General features: G+C 35.3%; 1 protein-coding gene across 2 annotated transcripts in view; it reads left to right on the forward strand.

Moving 5' to 3' along the window:
* The window catches only part of LOC149798630 (serine/threonine-protein phosphatase 2A regulatory subunit B'' subunit beta-like), a 166591-nt gene that overhangs the window by 40167 nt on the left and 104885 nt on the right, over window positions 1-21539 (forward strand). The window contains exon 1 of one of the 2 annotated variants that reach the window (XM_089957462.1): window positions 4701-6154. The exons of the other annotated variant lie outside the window; for it this stretch is intronic. Within the exon in view, the coding sequence (XP_089813588.1) occupies window positions 5807-6154 (348 nt within the window). The 5' untranslated portion in view covers window positions 4701-5806. Of the gene's footprint in view, window positions 1-4700; window positions 6155-21539 lie in introns of those variants that run through there. 2 annotated transcript variants of the gene reach the window in all.

The following is a 21539-nucleotide window of genomic DNA, read 5'->3' on the forward strand; positions in this document are numbered from 1 at the left end:
TATACCTTTAAATCCTTTGTTTAGTTTTACACTGTTTTAGTTATATGTACTCTGGCGTTAGGTTGGAATTGAAGCAACCCTTGGTTTGTATCCATAACTTTGGAATGTATTGTACTCCAGTGACATGAATCCCCTACATTGTTGGCATGAAGCTGTATGTCAGTAGGATTATTTTTGAGGTGATTTTTACACCTCACCTTTCAATACATGTTTAATTTAAACCTTTAATAATGCAGCGCTAATACGCTGGCAGTGGCTTTACACCTCTGTGGCAGGTCCCCAGGTGGTGAAAGTGGTTGAAGGTACCATACCTTTACAGATCACATACATCTCACTGGCATTAAACCCACAAAAACCATAACATGTACCTCTGGCTTCAGGTTCAGTATCCAGATGATCAGATTGCCAAAAACTGACAGACACGGGGCAACATTAATTTTTAATCAGGTAGCAGCAATTCCAGTATTGACATGAGTGTTCAGCCACAAATAGTCAAAATTAATGATTGATTGTAAATAAAAATAGTTTTGGTCATACATAATTTTGCTAGTTGTTGTTGTGGGATTTAACGCCATTTTTCAGCACATGATAGGCTATACATGGCGGTCAGTATTAATGGTGGAGGAAGAACCCGGGATACTCTGGAAAGAACCACTGGCACATGAGAAGCTACTGGCAAGCTTTCTCACATACCCATATTGGCTGAATCCAAGACTTGAACCCACGCAGACAGAGGTGAGATGGTAGTGATCCGTAATGGAAAGCACTTTAGACCACTCAGCCACTTGGTGTCCCCCATTATGCTAGTGAACTGCAGAATGCGTTTGCAAAAATGTTATGATATACAATGACATTTATTTTGGAGCACTCTTAAATAGTAGAAAAGGGTACTGTCTAGTCCTGTTCTGGTCCTGTTAATCTCTGAAAGTCATTTCCATTAAAAGTGTGAGATCATCCTGTTCAAGAAAATAAATACAATTGCATGTTTATTTTTAATCACTCTTACTCATTTATAAGAGATGAAAATGGGTACAGTCTTATCCTCTTAATCTGGCAAAAGCCATTCCCATTAAAACTGTCAGATTGTCCTGATGTTAATTACATGAACAAAAATTTTAACGATTTGCAGATCAATCATGCAACCACATCATATAAACAAGGTACAGAACCAAGGCTTATTTTAGGATGCAAGATTGCAGATACTTATTTCTGACAATTCCTGTTAAAATTCATCTTAAGGTGCAAAATCATGCCTCATATTTGCAAGCCCAGTCCTATTTGTATTATCAGTCTCCCGTATATTTTGAAAATTTACCCATTTTTATTTGCCAGCCAAAGGGCAAAGCATATTATGATATGGTGTTTTTCGATCCATCTATGATGAATCTGTTTTCTGAACAATAACTTAAGTTGTCCATCATCTACATTAACCAAACTTTGTGGATGACTTCTGCTTGTGGTAGGAAGAACTCTTGAATTTTGGCTCAAAAGTGCTAAGGTCAAGGTGACTGGAATAATGAGAATGGTTTCTGCACAATAATTTTACTTCTTCGTCTACATTTACAAATGTTTTTAGATGGTTTATGTTTGGGGTAAGGAGAAACCCTATGTTTCAGGGTCAGAAGGAAGAAAAATGGTTTCTGCACAATAACTCAAGTTCTCCACCATCTGTAGTTACCATGCTGTTTGAATGGTTTGCACTTCCGCTAAGGAAGAACCCTATTGATTTTGGAGTTAAAAGGTGAAAGGTCAAGGTCACTCACTGAAAGACAAAAAATAGTTTCTGCAAAATAATATATGTTCAGCATAATATACCAAAACCAGACATTGTGAATAGCTTGCACTTTGGAGAAGGAAAAGGGCATTTGATTTTGGGATCAAAATGTAAAGTCATTGACCAAAACAAGAAAAAATGGTTTCTGCATAAAAATATTACTTGTGCATTATAGACCTAGTCCAAACTTTGTCGATGTCTTGCACTTATGTAAGACAAAAGTCTACTGATTTCAAGGTTAAAATGTCAAATGTCATTCTCACCATGAAATAATTTTTTTTTCTTCAGTTCACTACAAAAAAAAACTATTAAACATGAGGCAGGTATAAAATATGCTATTCATGTTACTCTTATTTGAATTTTTAGGAGTCGGGGTGGAGAGTGTTACGGAATAGAGTTTTGGGAGTGGGGGTGGAGAGTGTTACGGAATAGAGTTTTAGGAGTGGGGTGGAGAGTGTTACGGAATAGAGTTTTAGGAGTGGGGGTGGAGAGTGTTACAGAATGTTCAGTTCTAGAATAGACCCTACAGTAGAATTGCAAATACAGGAAGTGCTAAAGAGTTTTGTTATAGTGTTTTAAGACAGAGGCCATAGAAGGCTTTCTTCTGGGTCTGACCAAATGAGTGATAATGAGAAATTCAAATTGTTTGAATTCTTCCCTTCCACAAGTCATGGTTGCTTTTTTCTTGTGTTATATGTTGTCTTGAAATGTGTGAATTATCTCTATTGACTGCAATCTCAATTATTTAAAATAGGTGATATAGTCTTGGCCTGTTGGGAATGTTTCTGTTAGTCATTGAACACTTGCAGTTTTCTGATTTGCAATAATCAGGTTGCGTAGATGCTTTAGATTGGTTATCTACAATGTGTAGATGCTTTGGATTGGTTATCTACAAAAAGACAAGTATTGTGCAGTTCCAATGGGACTGATATTTGTTTTATAAAGCATTTACACTCCAGTAGTAAATTGCATACATTCCATTCAAGTGAACATATGAATGAATCAGTCATCAACCACAGTTAGAATTAAATGCTATTATTTCTACTAATCAGAATGCTATTTGAACTGTTACTGCATTCATTTCACACAATACTTCTGTGCTACCATTAATGTATAAATGGGATAAAGTACTTGTATATATTGATAAATTGTACTGTATACCTACTAATTAATGACATAATTAGCAGTAAAGTGTTAGTTAATACAGTAAACTACCCAAGGCAAGCTGTCAGGCCAGTATTAATATTGGTCACATGTAGATACTAAATAGGTATATAGGTAAGTATGTAGAAATAATGTGTTGTGTACTTGTGGGGGACTCTGTTCAGCTTAGCAAGCTGTTAATACAGAAAAAATTCTTTCCTCTGATGGGAGATTTTTTGTGGGAGTTACTTGTTTATAGGGCTGTGTGTCATTTCATTTGTGGTAGCAGTATTATCAAGAGTTTACGTTTAGATTGAGGAATTTATATGCATTACATGGTGAATGCTAGACCAGTTTGAACAACTTGTGTGGATTTAACAGGTACAGAATGTTACACATACCAGAGGAGCATGGATTTATAGTGGCACATGGAATGAAAATAGCTCACCTAAATGTCGGGATCTAATTGAAAACTTCCTTGGTAAACGTAACAGACACATCCTGTATTTACATTCTTGAACTTTTTCAAATTCATGGCCACATTTCAAGTGCTGTCTTTTGCGTCAAATTTCCTTTAAAGCCAAGTTTAAATTGTGCATTTTTTTTTTCTCACTGAAATCTGATGATATGTTTAAAACGGAGACAAAAATCTGGGGGAAAAATATCCTCATCATATTAATTCTTATTCATTGATGAAGAGATTTTAGCTTGATTGTTAATAACCATGCTGGTGATTTCCATCACAAATGCTGACACATCCTTTATCGCGATAAAATCTTGACAAGATAGATAGTTATGGTTTTAGCTGTCATGTAAGAAAAGACTTTATAATATACCTGCTTCATAAAAGAGATTGGTTTGAAAAGCAATTTGTGATCCAATACTGTCAGGGCTTTACACACCTTGACCAAATTGATATTTACATTTAGTAATGGTGTATGAAATTGGCAGTTAAAGAAGGGACGCTATAGCATGATAGATTAGTCACAAAAGAATGTGAGGTGAATTGTATGCACTTGTTACACTGTATTTAATTTTATCACTGGTGAGGGTTGGAAGTATTGTGCACAGAAATGGAACTACAAGCAAGAATACAGTTCCAAGTTTTACATCCAGTTGAATTTTGAAAGTACACTTGTGATATTCATTATTGGCAGTACAAGATTCTGCCATTATCTGATACTCCAAACATTCTCATGTTAACAGGGGACATGTTAGAACTTAAATTGTGGATAAGTTTCACTTTCATTTCATGGATATATGCATCTTGCAAATAGATTTTAGCTCAAATAAAACATCAGCAGATATTCAAGTGTTGTTTTTCAGAGGACAAGGCAAAATCGGAGTCATTCAGTTTTCAAATTCATAATGATGAAACTTGTTTCAAAGGAAAATTTTCATAGTTATTCAGAATAGTGGAGAAATAGACAGCAGACCATCTGGATACACTAGGATACTTCAGAATATATTCTGGAATATTTTCATAAAAGGATATCTGAGAATATTTGGAAACATCGAGAACAGTTGTAAGTTTCATGCAAGTACAAGTGTCAGTGAAATGAAACCATTCAACAAGTAAGGCATTTCACTCTATCTTAAATATGAAATATTTTAAAAAGCTCATTTTTTGTATAAATTTGAACAAGAAAATGTTAGCTGTTTAATAGGTACTGCTTCATGTACATTATGACGTGTTTCACTAAACAGTTGTCATTATATTAATGGGATGTTATTGCAGCAAGTTAGTTTACTGACATTTGGGACTTTGCTACATGAGCAAAAATATTTAGGGATGTACAAATCAAGTAGATATGCCTGATCCATGTGTTTGGGATTTAGGGATCTGTACAAATCTGAAGAAGATCCTGAGATAGAATTCATTGTGTTTGGGATTAAGGGATCTGTACAAATCAGAAGAAGATCCTGAGATAGAATTCATTGTGTTTGGGATTAAGGGATCTGTACAAATCAGAAGCAGATTCTGAGATAGCAGTGATCAGGAGTTAAGGGATCTCTACAGATCGGAAGGAGATCCTGCGATAGAGTTCCCATTGATTGGGACATGTCCTTGTTGCAGCATATACAGAAAAATGATATTTCTGTCATTACTAGATGAATTGTTAGTCAATGTGCAACTAATGATATAGCCAGTCCATGCAGATTGGCTTAGTTTCTTCACCAGCATTCTTCTCACTGGTACTACTAGCACAACTCCCAAATCATCCCCACAAGTGTGTGTGGCATATAGGTAAGGCAAATCAGTCAGTGTGAGGGTGTATATACATACAGTACCCATGTACATGTGGCTCAACTCCTGCAGGCAAATAGGAGATGGACTGATTCACCACTATCTACCTTCAGTGTCTTCAGAGCTTGTTAACCATCAACAGTGCTGATATCTACAGAAATAGAATCAGTCAAAATTATAGCCTGGTTTTGTTTATATTTTTATACAGTGGAATCAATTCCTTGACTGGCTTTGGGATGTATATGTATTTTTTGTTCCAGCATCATTGAAGCTGGTATGGAAATAAGGGTCACTGAGAGTTTGTTTTTATTGGGAGGTCTGTTTCAGGTAAAAAAACCAGGTGTTTAAAAAAGTACCTAATTGCTTCCTGTTCGTGATGCAGAGAGAACAAACACTGATTGCTACTTTTCCATACCTCCAAACTGAATTCTGTACTTGACAATCTACCTCATTCAGTGAAATTCAGATATTTTTGGTTATCTAATCAAAGAATGTGGAACTTGTACAGAATCACTGTGAATAATTTCCAGACTTCCACATTTCTCATATTTTATGGAAGAAAAGATAAAATGCTAAATGTGCCAAGCACTGTTGTTGGATAGTCTATAATCACTGAAAGAAAGTGTGTTTAAAGGTTTCATATGAATATCATTGATCCGATGTGTTACCCAAAGCGTAACGGCGTTATGAAGAAACCTCATGCTGCTTATCGCTATGTTCATTCCAAGGTCACAGTGTACCATAATTGCAGAATAGAGCTTAAATGGAGGCGCTCTCGACACCACTGCAAAGTGTGCAATGTTGTTGAAAAATTAGGAATTCCTTGTGGGTCCATTCACTATGGAATCTGTACCCCTGTTTCCACATCAGAATTTGTGGCCCTTAAAGATGACTCCCCAAGTTCTCCGAATTCACTGCCAGTCAAGTCTATTCAGCTTACGAAAAGTGTTCCAGATGCAGCATTTCCTGTACCACAGTCAGATGAACAGGTAATACTTTTGGAGATAAAAATTACGGATTTAATATTTGCTTCTTCTTCATTGATAATGGAGCAGAAAGTTGTTCTTTGTCATCTTTTACAATTTTCTGATATTATTTAGCCTTTGTGGTCAATATTGTTAATTAAAAAAGAGTGCTCTTAAAACTCACTTTTTTTGAATTCAGGAACAAACTTAAAGACCTAATAATGTTCCCTACCTTAAATATTTTCAGCATGTTTTTTTAAATTTTTTTTCATGTTTTTTTTGTTCTGATATCATTATGTTTTTTAATCTTACAGGTGTTGTCTAATGTTGTAAAGTGCTTAGAGCTTCTTAAGATTAGGCACTATACAAAGTCCTCGTTATTATTATTATTATTATGGTGATGGAGAACAAGTTGTCTTTAAAAGGAAGTGCTTTAACAGTGTACTGTGAATTTGTTTGCTTATGCAGGAATGATTTCCATGGATATGTGAAATACAGTTTCATTGTTAAACTTTAAAGATGTGCCTGGGATCATGTTTTGTCTTTGTGGAAATCTTTTCACTGGATCTTAAAATCTTTGACTTGATGGAACTGTAAAGTCTGTATATCCCCCCCCAAAAACTAATAATTTTGAATTTGAAAAGATAAAGATCTGTCACATATTGTCAGATTAATGATCACATGTAGGAAACTTTAACTTTATCAGGTACTTTAGGGACCTTACCTTGTCTGTGTGTGTTAAGAAAGTGACGAACATCTCTGTTATGAAAGTGGCGAACATTGGAGCATTACAATTAACTTAAGAATGAGGAAGTGAAAAATGGTGCATTTGAAGGCTTGTTTTAGTTCAACTCCCATGATTTTACTCACTTTTAGTAGCAGCCTAAGGTCTGCAAGACGAGATTTGATCTCAGTAAATAGGGGTTTATCCAGTTCCTGTCAAGGAAAAGAAAATTTGACCTTATTTTGAGTGCAGTTTTATCACATATTAACACCTACCATATACACTTGCATAAAAGTCAGATGAAGCTGCAGACTGCGTAGACCCAGATATACTGCTGCATCATGGTCCAGTAGATCTGAGTTGATACAGTTTGTTAGGAATAATCAGTAGAACAAACAACATAGACCCAGATCGACTGGTACTCTATGTGATGGCAGATTAGGATCTATGTTGTTTACAGTTTGACCTTAAATTTATTGGACCCATGATTTTTGTGTCCTGGTCGCATTTTGCTCCAAATCTCAAACTAAATACCCTACTTTTTGCAAAGTTCACCTGTCTGTGTGCATTTCGGATCAGTTGCAGCTTTAAATCTCAGGCCAAAAAGTCTAAAATCAAGACACAAACTCCGAAAATGAGTAATTTTAGGCTTTGAAATAATCAGGTCTTTTAAATTAGGGTTTTTCCTGCTGTATTTTGTAATGTGAGCACAAAGTCTACATTGTTTGTTATGATACAGAGCTGTATCTGTACACTTTTCTGTACCACCACCCACTTTGTGGAATAGTAATAGATTTTGACAGTACGGAGCTGTGAATTAGGGTACTTACATGTACCTCATACTTACATGTACCTCATACTTACATGTACCTCATACTTACATGTACCTCATACTTATATGTACCTCATACTTACATGTACCTCATGATGCATAAACTTGGCATGTGGGGTTAATAAGATGAAGAAATTGACAATGAGTTCTTTTCATTGATTTAACAAGACATTAAAAGGTTTTGTAAATTTCATCAGTATAACATATCAGGGTGTGTATGTTTCATTCAATATGGTGAATGTGCAGGGGAATGTACATTTGGTAGATAAATATTTTTCTTACATTTGTTTTGGAGTGAATATTGAAGAAAGCAAATTGTACTACCGCATTCATCACACGAAAAAATGTGTGCTAATTGTAGAATGTACAGAACTATATGCAGGGCAAAATTTTTATCTCACATTTGTTAATATACAGACAGTATGAATGGTTGTTAATATACAGACAGTATGAATGGTTGTTAATATACATACAGTATGAATGGTTGTTAATATACAGACAGTATGAATGTTGTTAATATACAGACAGTATGAATGTTGTTAATATACAGACAGTATGAATGGTTGTTAATATACAGACAGTATGAATGGTTGTTAATATACAGACAGTATGAATGTTGTTAATATACAGACAGTATGAATGGTTGTTAATATACATACAGTATGAATGGTTGTGCACTTTCATATTTGTTATTCTGTTTAGTCAGTCAAGAGTTTATCAATTTTAAATGTGCAAGAATTGAATATTTAGGAATGAACTATTGAATTTCAGTGAAGGCAACCTGGGATTTTCTTTCAAACCAGGATAGTTTTTTGCTCTATGGGACAAAGACCAGAATTGCATATGGGATAGTTTTTTTGTCCATCCTCCATCCACCCAATAGCACAAGTTTATTATTGGTTATCCTCTTGCTTGGTGGATTGTCATGAAACTTTACACATGCATTGATGTTGAGGTCACGTTGGACCTAAATGAAAATCACATTGCTCTAAGGCAGCCAGCAATAGTTGCCATTTTGAAAGTCTTGTCATCGTTAATTCTCAATGGCTGGTCATATCAACATGGAGTTTTCACTCAAAGACTTCTTATGATGTCTAGTTAATCTTAAATGACAATGTGCCAATCTGACTTCCATTTGAAAAGTTTGTTATGGCTTCTCGAATGGAAGTATGTATAGACACAGGGGTTTTACTAAAAGACTTATTAATCATGTCCAGTTGTTTCTAACTTAAATGATCCTGCCCAGACATCCAGTAGTTAGCCACTACAGAGACCATCTTGAAAAAATTATTACAGCTACTCAACCTGAATGGGTGCTCGTATGAAGAATGAGTTTCAACTTAAAGACTTTATAATGTTTATCGCAAGTCTGATGTCCTATGATGCCACCACAGCAGTCAGCTTGGAAATCCTTTATCACTATTTCTCCAGAACAGAAAGTCATGTTGGCAAGGAGTTTTAACAAGAAGACTTCTTATGATGCCTTGTTAGTCCTAAATGAAATGGTGCCACCTGGGACATCCATTATGGCCCCTACAGTGGACATCTTGAAAATATTATTCCAGGATGGATGGTCATATAAACATGGTGTTTTCACTACAAGATTTAATATAATGTATGCTTGGTCCTAATTGCAAAAGGTGCCAATCTTACATCCAGTACGACTGCAACAGCAGCCGTCTTGACAATCTTGTTATTGCTATGCCTCCTGAACAAAAAGTCATATCAGCATAGAGTTTTTACCAGAATACTTATGGTGTCTAGTTTGTTTTTAAAAAATATGCGCTCATCTAATAATCAGTATGGCTAGTGTTGTGACCATCTTGAAAATCTTACAGCTTCTTCTCCTAGATGGAGAATCATATCAACATTGCGTTTTCACCAGAAGACTTTTTGTGATGTCAGGTTGGTACTACATACATGTAAATGAAAATCATTCAGATCTGACATCCAGTTTAGACACCATGGCAGCCATCTTAAAAATCTTGTTGTTGCAACTCCTTCAGAATGGAAAGTCATACTCAGTATGAGACCTAGCTGGTGCACATCTGACCCCCAAATATGGCTGCCATATTGAAAATGTTATCACTTATTCTTCTGAATGGATGGTCATATCAGCATGACATTTTTACCAAAAGTTTTCTAATGGTGTCTAGTTTGTCCTTAATGAAAACTGTGACAATCTTAGATAAATCTGGCCACTACAGTGGCTGATTAGAAAATCTGAGAAATTATAAGGAAGAAATGGGATTCTATTGATTTCCATGGAAATCCCTTTTAGCCAGTTGAACTTCAGTCTCTTTGAGGGACTTTTGCTTTTTATTTTACCTCAAGATAACCGATTCTTTTATTTTACCTCAAGATAACCGATTCTTTTCTTCTTCAACTAATGTGGTGATAATAAATAGTTGTATTTCTTCAAATCAGAACAAATTGTTTTTAAGCTATTTGAAGGTAATACATTATTTTGGAAAAAAAATCCCCAGCCTCCTCTCCCCCACTCTTAAAAATGAAATGGCTGGTTCCATAATTATTCTGTGAATTTCAGACATTCATATTCGATTATCCTGTGTACTATAAAAAAAATGAAAAGATAGTTTAACATGGTTTACAGCAGTGAACTCATCAAAAAGTGAAAATCCATTAGATCCCCAAAAATGTTAGGCTTTGGGAAGTTTTCATGTTATGGAGGTTTTTGTGGATGTGAAAAATAATTTTCTGATCATGTATGTGATGAAACAGAGATGTGATTACAAGTACATCCGTGTCTGTATGGGTAAGAATGCACAATATTAAGAAAGCTGTTATTTGTTTTTTTTTAAGCATGATGTATTTAATGAAGAATTAGCTGAGCAATATATATTCCTTCTGAAATTCATCTCCTGTCACAAGTAAATACAGTCCTTACACATAAAAATACTGCCATCATCACAAAAAGCATAAGATGAATGAGACACTATTCATAACTTTACTGCAAGACCAATAGAATTATGAATGATACTCCACAGTGTATCACAGTACTCTGTATAATTCATAATGTTCACAGTTCATTGTGCCTAGCTTGAAAATGGCACAGAGCATTGTCTGTTTTGTCTGACATCTTTTCTTTCACTGATGTGGCCTGTGTTAATGACTAAATTTCTTGCACTGTTGCCAAAAAATGCTCATCCATAGTAATCACAATTTTTTTTAATTCTGTGTGTAAGATTTATCTGAGGCATGTCTTTGAGTGAAGCATGCTTTAGAATACTGCTTTGTTGGTCTCTGTCAGCAAAGCATCAAAAGCAAGGTCACATACCTGGTTAATAAAATGCTGTTATTTTAAAAAAAATAAAATATTTTTTGTATTGATCATGTGTACAACTGAATAGCATGAGTCACAATGAAATAGTAAGCTGATAAACAATCTTTCTTAAATGGCTTATCTACAAGCATTTAGTAATTAATAATATCCTTTAAAGCTGTCTCTTTTGTATGGTGCAAAGACTTCAGATTAGCCTATTGTAGGACCTAATCTGTGTTTGTGTGGTGTTTTTATATTTTTACACCTGGCTTAACTTTGTCTCACTTGTCACCTTTGGACAGTACTTGTCAACCATTAATAGTGCATTACAGCATGTATCAGGAATTTGGCACCCTTAGCATATTTCCAAGTTTAAATTGTGTTTCATTTTTATGGTGGAAGATTTTAAGCATAAAAATTAAATTTGCGATTGAAATTTTCTTCAGTAATCAGAGTTGATGGAGTTTCTGTTTACTGGGGAAAAATTATGATATTAAAGGAAATATTTAGGATTTAAAATAAAAAAAAAGTTTCCTGTTTCTTAACTGACCTTGGTCTTTTGCTTGCTGAAATTTTAATATCCATAAAAAGAGAATTAAACATAAATCCAGATTTTATGAATGTTCTGATGAGTTTTGATTTCATTTTTGTTTGTAGATGACAGAATTAGACATCATGTTCACTAAAACGTATTTTATTTATCCCAATATTTTTTTAGAGACAACTGGACATCTGAAACTGATTCAGTATTGGAAATATTTGCATGCCTTTTGCTGATTGTGGTCAGTTTTAAATTTATATTTAATTATGTCAGACAAACATAAAAGTGATTATAATAGCTCAGAATGCAGTATATCTAACTATTGTATATATCTATTGTATATATCTAACTATTGTATATATCTATTTTATGTATCTAACTATTGTATATATTTAACTAGTGTATATATCTAATTCTTGTATAACATCTTGCTATTGAGTGATACTGACAATGTCGTTTCTGAGAGCAATAAAATTAGGTCATGTGACTGTGGTTCACTTCTGTAAATGGAAGGAGAAAAATGAGTTAAATTTTTTTATAATTCCATCCAACACAGTATTTGATACATGAAGCCTGAAACACATAGGTATCCACACATGGGGTGCGGGCAAGTCAGTAAAACCTAATAGCTGAATGCTACATATTTGCCCACCCCCCCCCAAGTAATTCTGTGGCGCCCCTGCTGAAACATATTGTTTAAGACATGACATTCATGACATTACTGGTATGATACCAATGTATGAAGGCAGTATGACAACTATGTTATGCCAATATATGTTAAGGCAGTATGATGACATAACATTATATTGCCATTGTATGTGAAGGCAGTATAATGACATGACATTATATTGCCATTGTATGTGAAGGCAGTATAATGACATGACATATTACTATTGTATGTGAAGGCAGTATAATGACATGACATTATATTGCCATTGTATGTGAATACAGTATGATGACATGATATTGCCATTGTATGTGAAGGCAGTATAATGACATGACATTATATTGCCATTGTATGAGAATGCAATATGACATGACATTGCCATTGTATGTGAAGGCAGTATAATGACATGACATTATTTTGCCATTGTATGTGAAGGCAGTATAATGACATGACATTATATTGCCATTGTATGTGAAGGCAGTATAATGACATGACATTATATTGCCATTGTATGTGAAGGCAGTATAATGACATGATATTATATTGCCATTGTATGTGAAGGCAGCATAATGACATGACATTATATTGCCATTGTATGTGAAGGCAGCGTGATGACATGACATTATATTGCCATTGTATGTGAAGGCAGTATGATGGCATGACATTATATTGCCATTGTATGTGAAGGCAGTTGAATAAATTCACATTAAAATGTAAAGTATATCATTATTTGTACTCAAAATAGCTAATTACCATTAATTTTCCCAAATGATTCTTACATTTTACAATGTTACTGCTTTGTTGATACATGTAGTAATAAAAAATAATATCAGATTACATGTACTTACTAACACAATTTAGATAATTGCAATAAATCTGGCAACTACTGGAAATGTTTGATTGGGAAGCTAAAAGTGTTTTTAGAATATGTTATGTAGTACCTATCCCCTGTTTCCTCTGTATATATGTGAAAATACTTGTAGTTGCTCTAGAAATTTCATGGGTTAGCCCAGTGTTAGATCTTATCATTCATTCTTTCTACTTGCTTGGGTTTACATACAGGAATTAGTGCTTGTGTGCCTAGATCCTGTCTTAAGAGTGTTATAACAGGTACTATATATTAGGATGCCTATTTCACAGAGAGGTCAAGCCAGCATAATTTTTCCATCATGGTCCTTCCAACTTCAGGCTATAACCATTAGTAACAATAATAATCATATTAATAACGGCTTTATCTTAAGAGGGTGATTCAGTAAGTTACATGTATATCGAGGATATTTGTTTGAAACAAGTGAAAAACTGATATATTTCATAGAGTGGGTGAAAAACTCAGTATCTTCATGAGTGGCTTCACCACTCATGAAAATACTTAAGTTTTTCACCCACATGATGAGATATATCTGTTATTCACTTGTAGAAAGCAAATTTTATTTTAAGCTCATTTGCATATTGGCTTGCAATATGTACTGTGTAATAGATTGAAGTAGCAGAATTCATACTGGATAATTCCCCCAGTGTCAATGGTTGTTTACCGTTTATGTTCTGCTGTGTACATGTATTATGAATATTTGCAGAAATTATACACAGTTACATAATTATCCTTCCTACTTCAAAGTAAAATAGCATATTAAGAAAAAAAATTCTCTTTTTGAATTTGAACTTGAGTCATCTTTAACAAGGGCTGGCCATGTTTACTACTAAGTACACCGCAATGCATCTAAGAATAACTTCAAATGTCACGGTTATCCTACTATCAACATGGAAATTAAATTATTTATCATAATTAATTCCACTGAATTATTACAATTATTTTGCTTGGAAAATCCAGTAATTCATGTCCTAGCATAAAATGAAAAGAAGTAATTTTCCTTGAAGTCTTCTATTATGTACAATTTTTAAAAAAAATTTTTTAAATGTACATGCCATGTTCCAACCTATACACTGCACATGGCACACACAGGGATTGTGGTTATTGCTTCTTCTCCAGGACACCCAGAATTATAGCACTAGACGTCCAAGGGAATTTCCTTACTTTGCTGATATGCAAATTAATAGACTATGTGACACAGAATATGCTTGTACAGAAGTTTACCAAAGTATACCAATAGGTAAATGATCAAGGCTTACTATACACTTGAATTAATTTTGAAAAATCTGTAACATATTCACTGCCTTGCATGCAGGGAAAAACATATATTCATATATGTGCAGATTTACTTGGAAATTTCCACAAGAAGTGGCAGATACCAAATGTTTGTTATATTTCATCAAAGCATCATCCTTCAATAAAAGGACTGTGCAGTTTGAGCCTGTTTAATTTCTATTGGAATATTATTCAGTTTAGGCTAACCATAATACTGGGAACTTTTTTTAAGAGTTTTTTTTTTTAAAGCTGTACTGGTCATGAGAGCTTACAGGTTGATCTGTTGTCTGTTGTCCATCTGTATCAGGGGTCTCAAACACGAGGCTGGCACGCCACATGCAGCCCGCCAAGCTGTAGCCTGTGGCCCACAAAATGATTGGCATCACAAGGTGTCATGAGAGATAACAAAGGTTGTGACCCTTTGGTCATTGAAAATGCCCTCATGCGGCCTTCAGGGTGGTTTGAGTTTTGACCCTTGATTTATATGTTAGCACAAGTGTTTATTGCTAATTGTCATACATTTCTTGGACTATTGCCATGAAACTTTACACACATTTGTCCCATGGTCTTCTCCGTCCTAAATGAAAATGGTGCTGCTCGGAGATACAATATGGCCACCATTGCAGCCATTTTGAAAATCTTGCTCTTGCTATCCCTCCAGAATGGATGGTCATATCAACATGGGGTTTTCACTAAATGACTTTTTATGTTGTCTAGTTAGGCCTAAATGAAAAAGTCATGCCAGTGTGAGGTCCAGTATGGCCACCACAGCAGCCATCTTGAAAATCTTCCAGTCACTACTCATCTTGAATGGATGTTGTATCGGCATGGGATTTTAACCAAAAGAGTTTTTATTATTTCTAGGTAGTCTTAAATAAAAATGGTGATGATCTGACATCCAATATGACCACCTCAGTGGCCATCTTGAAAATCTTTTTATTCTTAATTTGCTCCTACATGGATGGTCATATCATCATTGAGTTTTCACTATAAGATCTCCTTTGATGTCTAGCTGTGCCTAAATGACCAATATGCCAGTCTGATGACCAATATGGTAACTATGTGGCAGCCATCTTAAAAGTCTTACCACAACTCTAACTGAACAGAAAGTTAAATTGTTGTAAAATTTTCACCAGTAGATTTCTTAAGATATCTAGTTGGTGTGAAATCAAAATGGTGCTGATCTCGCATCAATATGGCCACTGCACAATGGCCATCTTGAAAGTCTTGTCATTGCTTCTTCTGATGAATGGATGGTTTTAGCAACATGAGGTTTATGCTAAAAGACTTCATATGATGTCTAGTTGCTCTTAATGAAAAGACCACTCTGGTGGCCTAAATTGTTTAGAACATCCGCTTTGGATGCGGGAGGTTGTGGGTTCAAACCCTGACTGAGTCATACCAAAGAATTATATAAAAAATGGTACTAGCAGCTGCCTTGCTTGGCACGCAGCATTAAGAGGTTAGTGTTAGGACTGGTCGGACTGGTGTCAGGATAATGTGACTGGGTGGGACATCATGCTACATGTCAGTGTCATGATGCCTCAGTGCAAGACATCACTATAAACTCCCACACTACAGACATAGCGATATGATGTACTTCCTGTATGACTGTCACAGCAACTATCTTTTTCTCCTCCTGAACTGATGATTATTATGGCATGGGTTTTTCATGAAAAGACTTGATATCTACTTGGTTCTAAATAAAAATGACACTTAGCAGACATCCGGTATGTGGACCACAATAAATAATTTTAAAATTTTGCTATTGCTGAAGCATGTCAGAGATATTTTGAATAATTTACAGTTTCAACGAAGAAATGGTCTTATCTTGAATTTCTGGAAATTCTTTTCACTTGGTAGAGCAGCAGCACCTTCCAGGGACTCTTGTTTCATTATGTCAGTTTGTAGTTATTTAAAATGGTGCATCTCAATTGGGAGTGTTTTATTGCCAAGCTCTCTTTGGGTTTATTGAATGTTTCTGTTGCACTTTACTCTAGTTAATATTTCTGGAATCATTTGAGATATCTTGGGGAAACTTGGTCGGCATTTGTATAATGTCAGTTGTTTTTGTGCCATATAAGATTCAGCTTTGCTAGTTTATTGCATTTAGAGTTATCTCCCTGTGTTTTAAAATTTTATTTATACTTCATATGTCTTTAACTGTTTGAGTTATCTTCATAAAACTTGTTCTTCTCTTGTGTCATGGCTAGACAATGTGTTTTGTATCATGACTAGACAATAGGTCTTGTAGCATTACTGGACAGTCTCTTTTATTATGAGTAGACATTCTTTTGCAAAAGAATGAACTGTGCCTGATGATTTTAAGAGTTATATAGAGTGGGCGATTATTCCAAAGAACTCGTTTACTGACAGTTTTGGCTTGTCCTGAACTGAACATTGTGAGCAAATAATGGGTTGAAGATAGACACAGAGGAGAATCAATGGCTGTCTTTTGATGGTTCAGTGCAAATTAGATTAACACTTATCAGTCCTTTTAAGGGCTGATGTCCTTAACATAATTGCAAGCTACTAACAATGTGCAGTGATTGACTGCTGAATAAATTGAGAAATTGCCTTTATTGATAGGTGTGCCTCTTGATGTTCCTTACAGCTCTTACAGTTAGGGCTCTGTTGTATAAAGTAGGAAACGTAGAGGTTCCTAAGGATAATAGGATTCCACAGAAGAAGAAAAAAATTCAGTTGGAACGAAACCCCTGAAAGTGGTCAGAATCATAGTATCAGAGTCACATAACAATGAAATGCACAAGAAGTTTAAAAAAGTCAATACTTGCATTGAAAATGGTAATGCATTAACATGTACAAGGGCATTTAATCTTAGTTATAAAAATTTTATTTTCAAATGTACTAAAAATTTTATTTCAGCACCTTTAGCCTCAATTAATGGTCGGAAATATGTATGACATGTTTTAAATTTCAAAACTTAGTTAGTGCCATCATGGAGGGTTTGGGGCAAAATCTGAAGTTAAATTTTCATCAGTTATATTTTCTGTAGACATCAACCTTTCTTTATGTAACAAAGATTGGACTAGGACATTGAAAATAGGGCCTAGTCTGATTCTGATTAGAAAGAACTAGAAGTATAGAAAGAAGCTCATTTCTATTACTGATCTTGAAATAAAAGTTTTTTTCACTGAAGTGTTGTATGTCGTACCTTGCAGGGGTAGAAAATCCATTTCTCAGAATCCTGGGACAGCCAAATATCATAGATTACATATATGTTAAAAATTGTAATGGCATTTGATATCTATTCCAGGGACAAACATTGGACAATAGACTGTCCCTCTGGGTACATTTGCAGTCATAGCATGAGCTCCTTAGTGAAGGGGTATTGTTTGTCAACTCTCCAACATACTGTAGCAGTATCATTTACTTTTGAGTAGACACACCAACATATTGTAACAGTATCGTTTACAGTTGACTAGACACACCAACATAACGTATAACATAGCAATATCATTTACTTTTGACTAGACACACCAACATATTGTAGAAGTATCTTTTACTTTTGACTTGACACACCAACATATCATAGCAGTATCTTTTACTTTTGATTTGAAACACGAACATATTATAGAAGTATCTTATAATTTTGACTAGACACACCGACATATTGTAGAGGTATCATTTACTTTTGACTAGACACACCAACATATAGAGGTATCATTTACTTTTGACTAGACACACCAACATATCATAGCAGTATTTTTTACTTTTGACTTGACACACCAATATGTTGTAGCAGTGTCTTTACTTTTGACTTGAAACACCAACATATCATAGCAGTTTCTTTTACTTTGTACAAGACTTCATGAGGCCCTTGGTCTGATGCATTAGTCCTCACGTGGCCCTTGTGATTTGAGTTTGAGACACCTGCGTTAGGGCATGTACACGACATGGGTACTTGCTGTAGAGCATGTGCAAGGCATGGGTACTTGCTGTAGAGCATGTGCAAGGCATGGGTACTTGCTGCAGAGTATGTGCTAGACAAATGTGCTAGACATTGGTACTTGCTGTGTAGCATATGCAAGACATGAGTACTTGCTCTAGAGTATGTGCAGGACTTGGGTACTTGCTGTACAGCATGTGCTGGATAAGTGTGCAAGACATGGGTACTTGACATATAGCATGTGCAAGACATGGATACATGCTGTACAGCATGTGCTTGACAAGTGTGCAAGACATGGGTACTTGCTATATAGCATGTCCAAAACATGGGTACATGCTGTGGAGCAGGTGCAAGACTTAGGTATTTCCTTAGAGCAGGGGTCTCAAACTCAAACCACCCTGAGGGCTGCATGAGGGTATTTTCTATGGCCGAAGGGCCGCACCACCTTTTTATCTCTCATGACACCTTATGACGTCTGTCATTTTGCGAACCACAGGATAAGGCTTGGCAGGCTGCATGTGGCTTGTGGGTCACGTGTTTGAGACCCTTGCTGTACAGCATGTGCTAGACAAGCGTAGAAGACATGGGTACAAGCTGTAGAGCATATAATACTTTTTCTTTTTCTTCAGCTAACTTTATAGCTAAAATAATATGGCAAGTATAAAGAATTTAATACCAGTCACAATTGTTGTTGCATACAGTATTGGCTTGTAGGATAAACAAAAATCCCTCATATAAAGTTTACATTTACCTGACAGTTTTGACACAAATTAGATTAATGACAGTGTGAGCCATACTGATGGAAAGGGCTGACTGGATACCTAGCTGGAGGACAAGTCTTGTTACCCGTCAGTACCCTTATAGGTTTGATGGCTGATTTATCACACTACAAAACACCATGACATAAAAGGAAATTGTTCTATTATGTTTTATTTGCAGATCTAATATAGATTTAGCAAGTATGTCAACTAATGTTTGACACTTCCCATTAGCATGACTGAATATATATATATATATATATATATATATATATATATATATATATATATATATATATGGTCCTGAATAATTTTGATTAAAGCAGTCTAGGGCAGTTGCAGTAATTTACTGGGCAGCCAGAAAAGTAACTGGGCATAAAGTCCTTCAAAGCTGGTTGATCTGGAGGACAACCATGGATTTTCAACATTTTTCTACTTGTACTTTGATTATTTTATATTTAATTGATTGAGAACACTGTTAACATTATACTGATGTTTAGCCAGATCTTGTTGCACATACTTGTGAACAATTTACAAAACATTAAGAGCTGCCATTTTGTATATTAGAATCATACGCGTGGGGGGGGACAATAAATAAGTTGCTGTTACATACAATACACACATTGATACTAAAAGTTAGGGGAATCAATTAAAAATGTTGTATGCCTTATAAAAGTTACTTGAAATCTTCATTGACCGTGAATAATAACAGCATCCGAGGTGTTCATTTTATGTATGCAGCCTCTGTAAGCCTTCATCAAGCTCATAGCATCTATTTTGAATAATTGGACTCTGATTTCTTTTCATTTACTGCATGTTTTTGTGACTAACTTAAATCAAAACAGAGATCCTTGTATTTCATTTACCACTTGCAACTAAGAAGATGGAGTCTTTGGGGAAAGAAATAGATACATGTACTGGCAAATTTTGTAAGTGCTATTCTTCTTGAATGGATGTTCCTATCCACATGAGGGTTTCACCAAGAGATGTCAAATGAAGTCTGGTTTGATCTACACAAAATGGTGCTGATCTAAACAAAATGGTGCTGATCTTGCATTCAATATGGCTGAATCAGCAGCTACTATCAAACTATTGCTGTTCTAAAAAATAGCAGTGATGGTTTCATAGTGACGCAGCATTGTACAAAAAAAATGGTCTTGTCTAAAATTCCTGGCAATAATTTTTTTGGCCAGTGGAGTGTTAAGTCTCTTCAAGGGACTCTTGTTGCATCTTTATGTTCTACCAAACTCCCAAATTGCTAATCATGAATTTTTGTGTCAGGCTGTTCAAGAAGGATGAAAGTAAACACATATTTTATGACATTTTTATTGTGTGCCATATTACGATCTTTTTAATCCTTAATATTTTATCTATAATTCAGCGGTGACCTGTGAATTTAGTTAGCCTTTAGTCCATGTAACTTTAGTTAGCCCTTAGTCCATGTAAATTTAGCTAGCCCTTAGTCCATCAAAATCCAGAGTTTTAGATGAGTGGGAGAACAAAACAAAAAAAAATTACTGTTGAGAGAAAAAATCATTAGAACATTGTGAATCGTATGCTTTCAATAATCGATTCTTAGATTTGCATTAAGGTCCCATTCTTGCTTGTTTTTTCTCAGTACTGTATACCCAAGATTCAAATGATGTACTTACTGTTCAACCTATTCATTCTGGGAGCCACATTGGCTTAGTGGTTAGCTCACTGGACTAAAAAAAAGGGTGTGGGATCAAATCCTACTATCAGACCAGCTTGGGTCAGCTACCATGGTGTGTCCTTGGGCAAGGCTCTTTATCCCAGTTGTCTCTGCACTAGATAACCTACATGTGTGAGGGGGCCCCAAGTGGGCAAGTGGTCTAAAGCGCTCTCTGTTATGGATCACTGCCATCTCATCTCTGTCTGCGTGGGTTCGAGTCTCGGATTGGGCTAATATGGGTATGTGAGAAAGCTTGCCAGTAGCTTCTCATGGGTGGGTGGTTCTTTCCGGGGTTTTCACGGGTTCTTCCTCCACCATTAATACTGGCTGCCATGTATAGCCTATCGTGTGCTGAAAAATGGCGTTAAACCCTACAACAACTTACAACAGCAACCTACGTGTGTGACTGTCACAAAACACCAAACCAAACCAAACCGATTCATGCTACCATATTTTGCATCACATATTGGTTAGTCTGGGCCAGCAATAGTTTGTCTTGGATTCCCTAAAAAAAATCACAGTGTTATTATACTGTTTGCCAACAAAAGTGATTTGTGGGTAAGTAATTTGCACTTAGGCTGTTGTTTGGGAAAAGAGGAGAATTTGCTTTAAGTAAACTTTTGGTGTTGAGCTAAATAAAAAATACAGCATGGAGTGTGTGTGAATGTGAATCATAGGTACGTTAATAAAATACAGCATGAGTTTCGTTTGGTATGGGGGTGGGGGAATCATAGATACATTAGATAGGTAGCAGTCATTTTATGGGCTCCTGAGGAAATAACCTTATCTTGATAAAAGTATTTAAATTGTTGCAGAAATCCCAATTTCAACAATTTACATCTGAAATCACACCTAGTG

Source organism: Sinohyriopsis cumingii, chromosome 5 (genome assembly GCF_028554795.1).
Source record: "Sinohyriopsis cumingii isolate HCF-2022 chromosome 5, ASM2855479v2, whole genome shotgun sequence".
NCBI classification, from domain to species: domain Eukaryota; kingdom Metazoa; phylum Mollusca; class Bivalvia; order Unionida; family Unionidae; genus Sinohyriopsis; species Sinohyriopsis cumingii.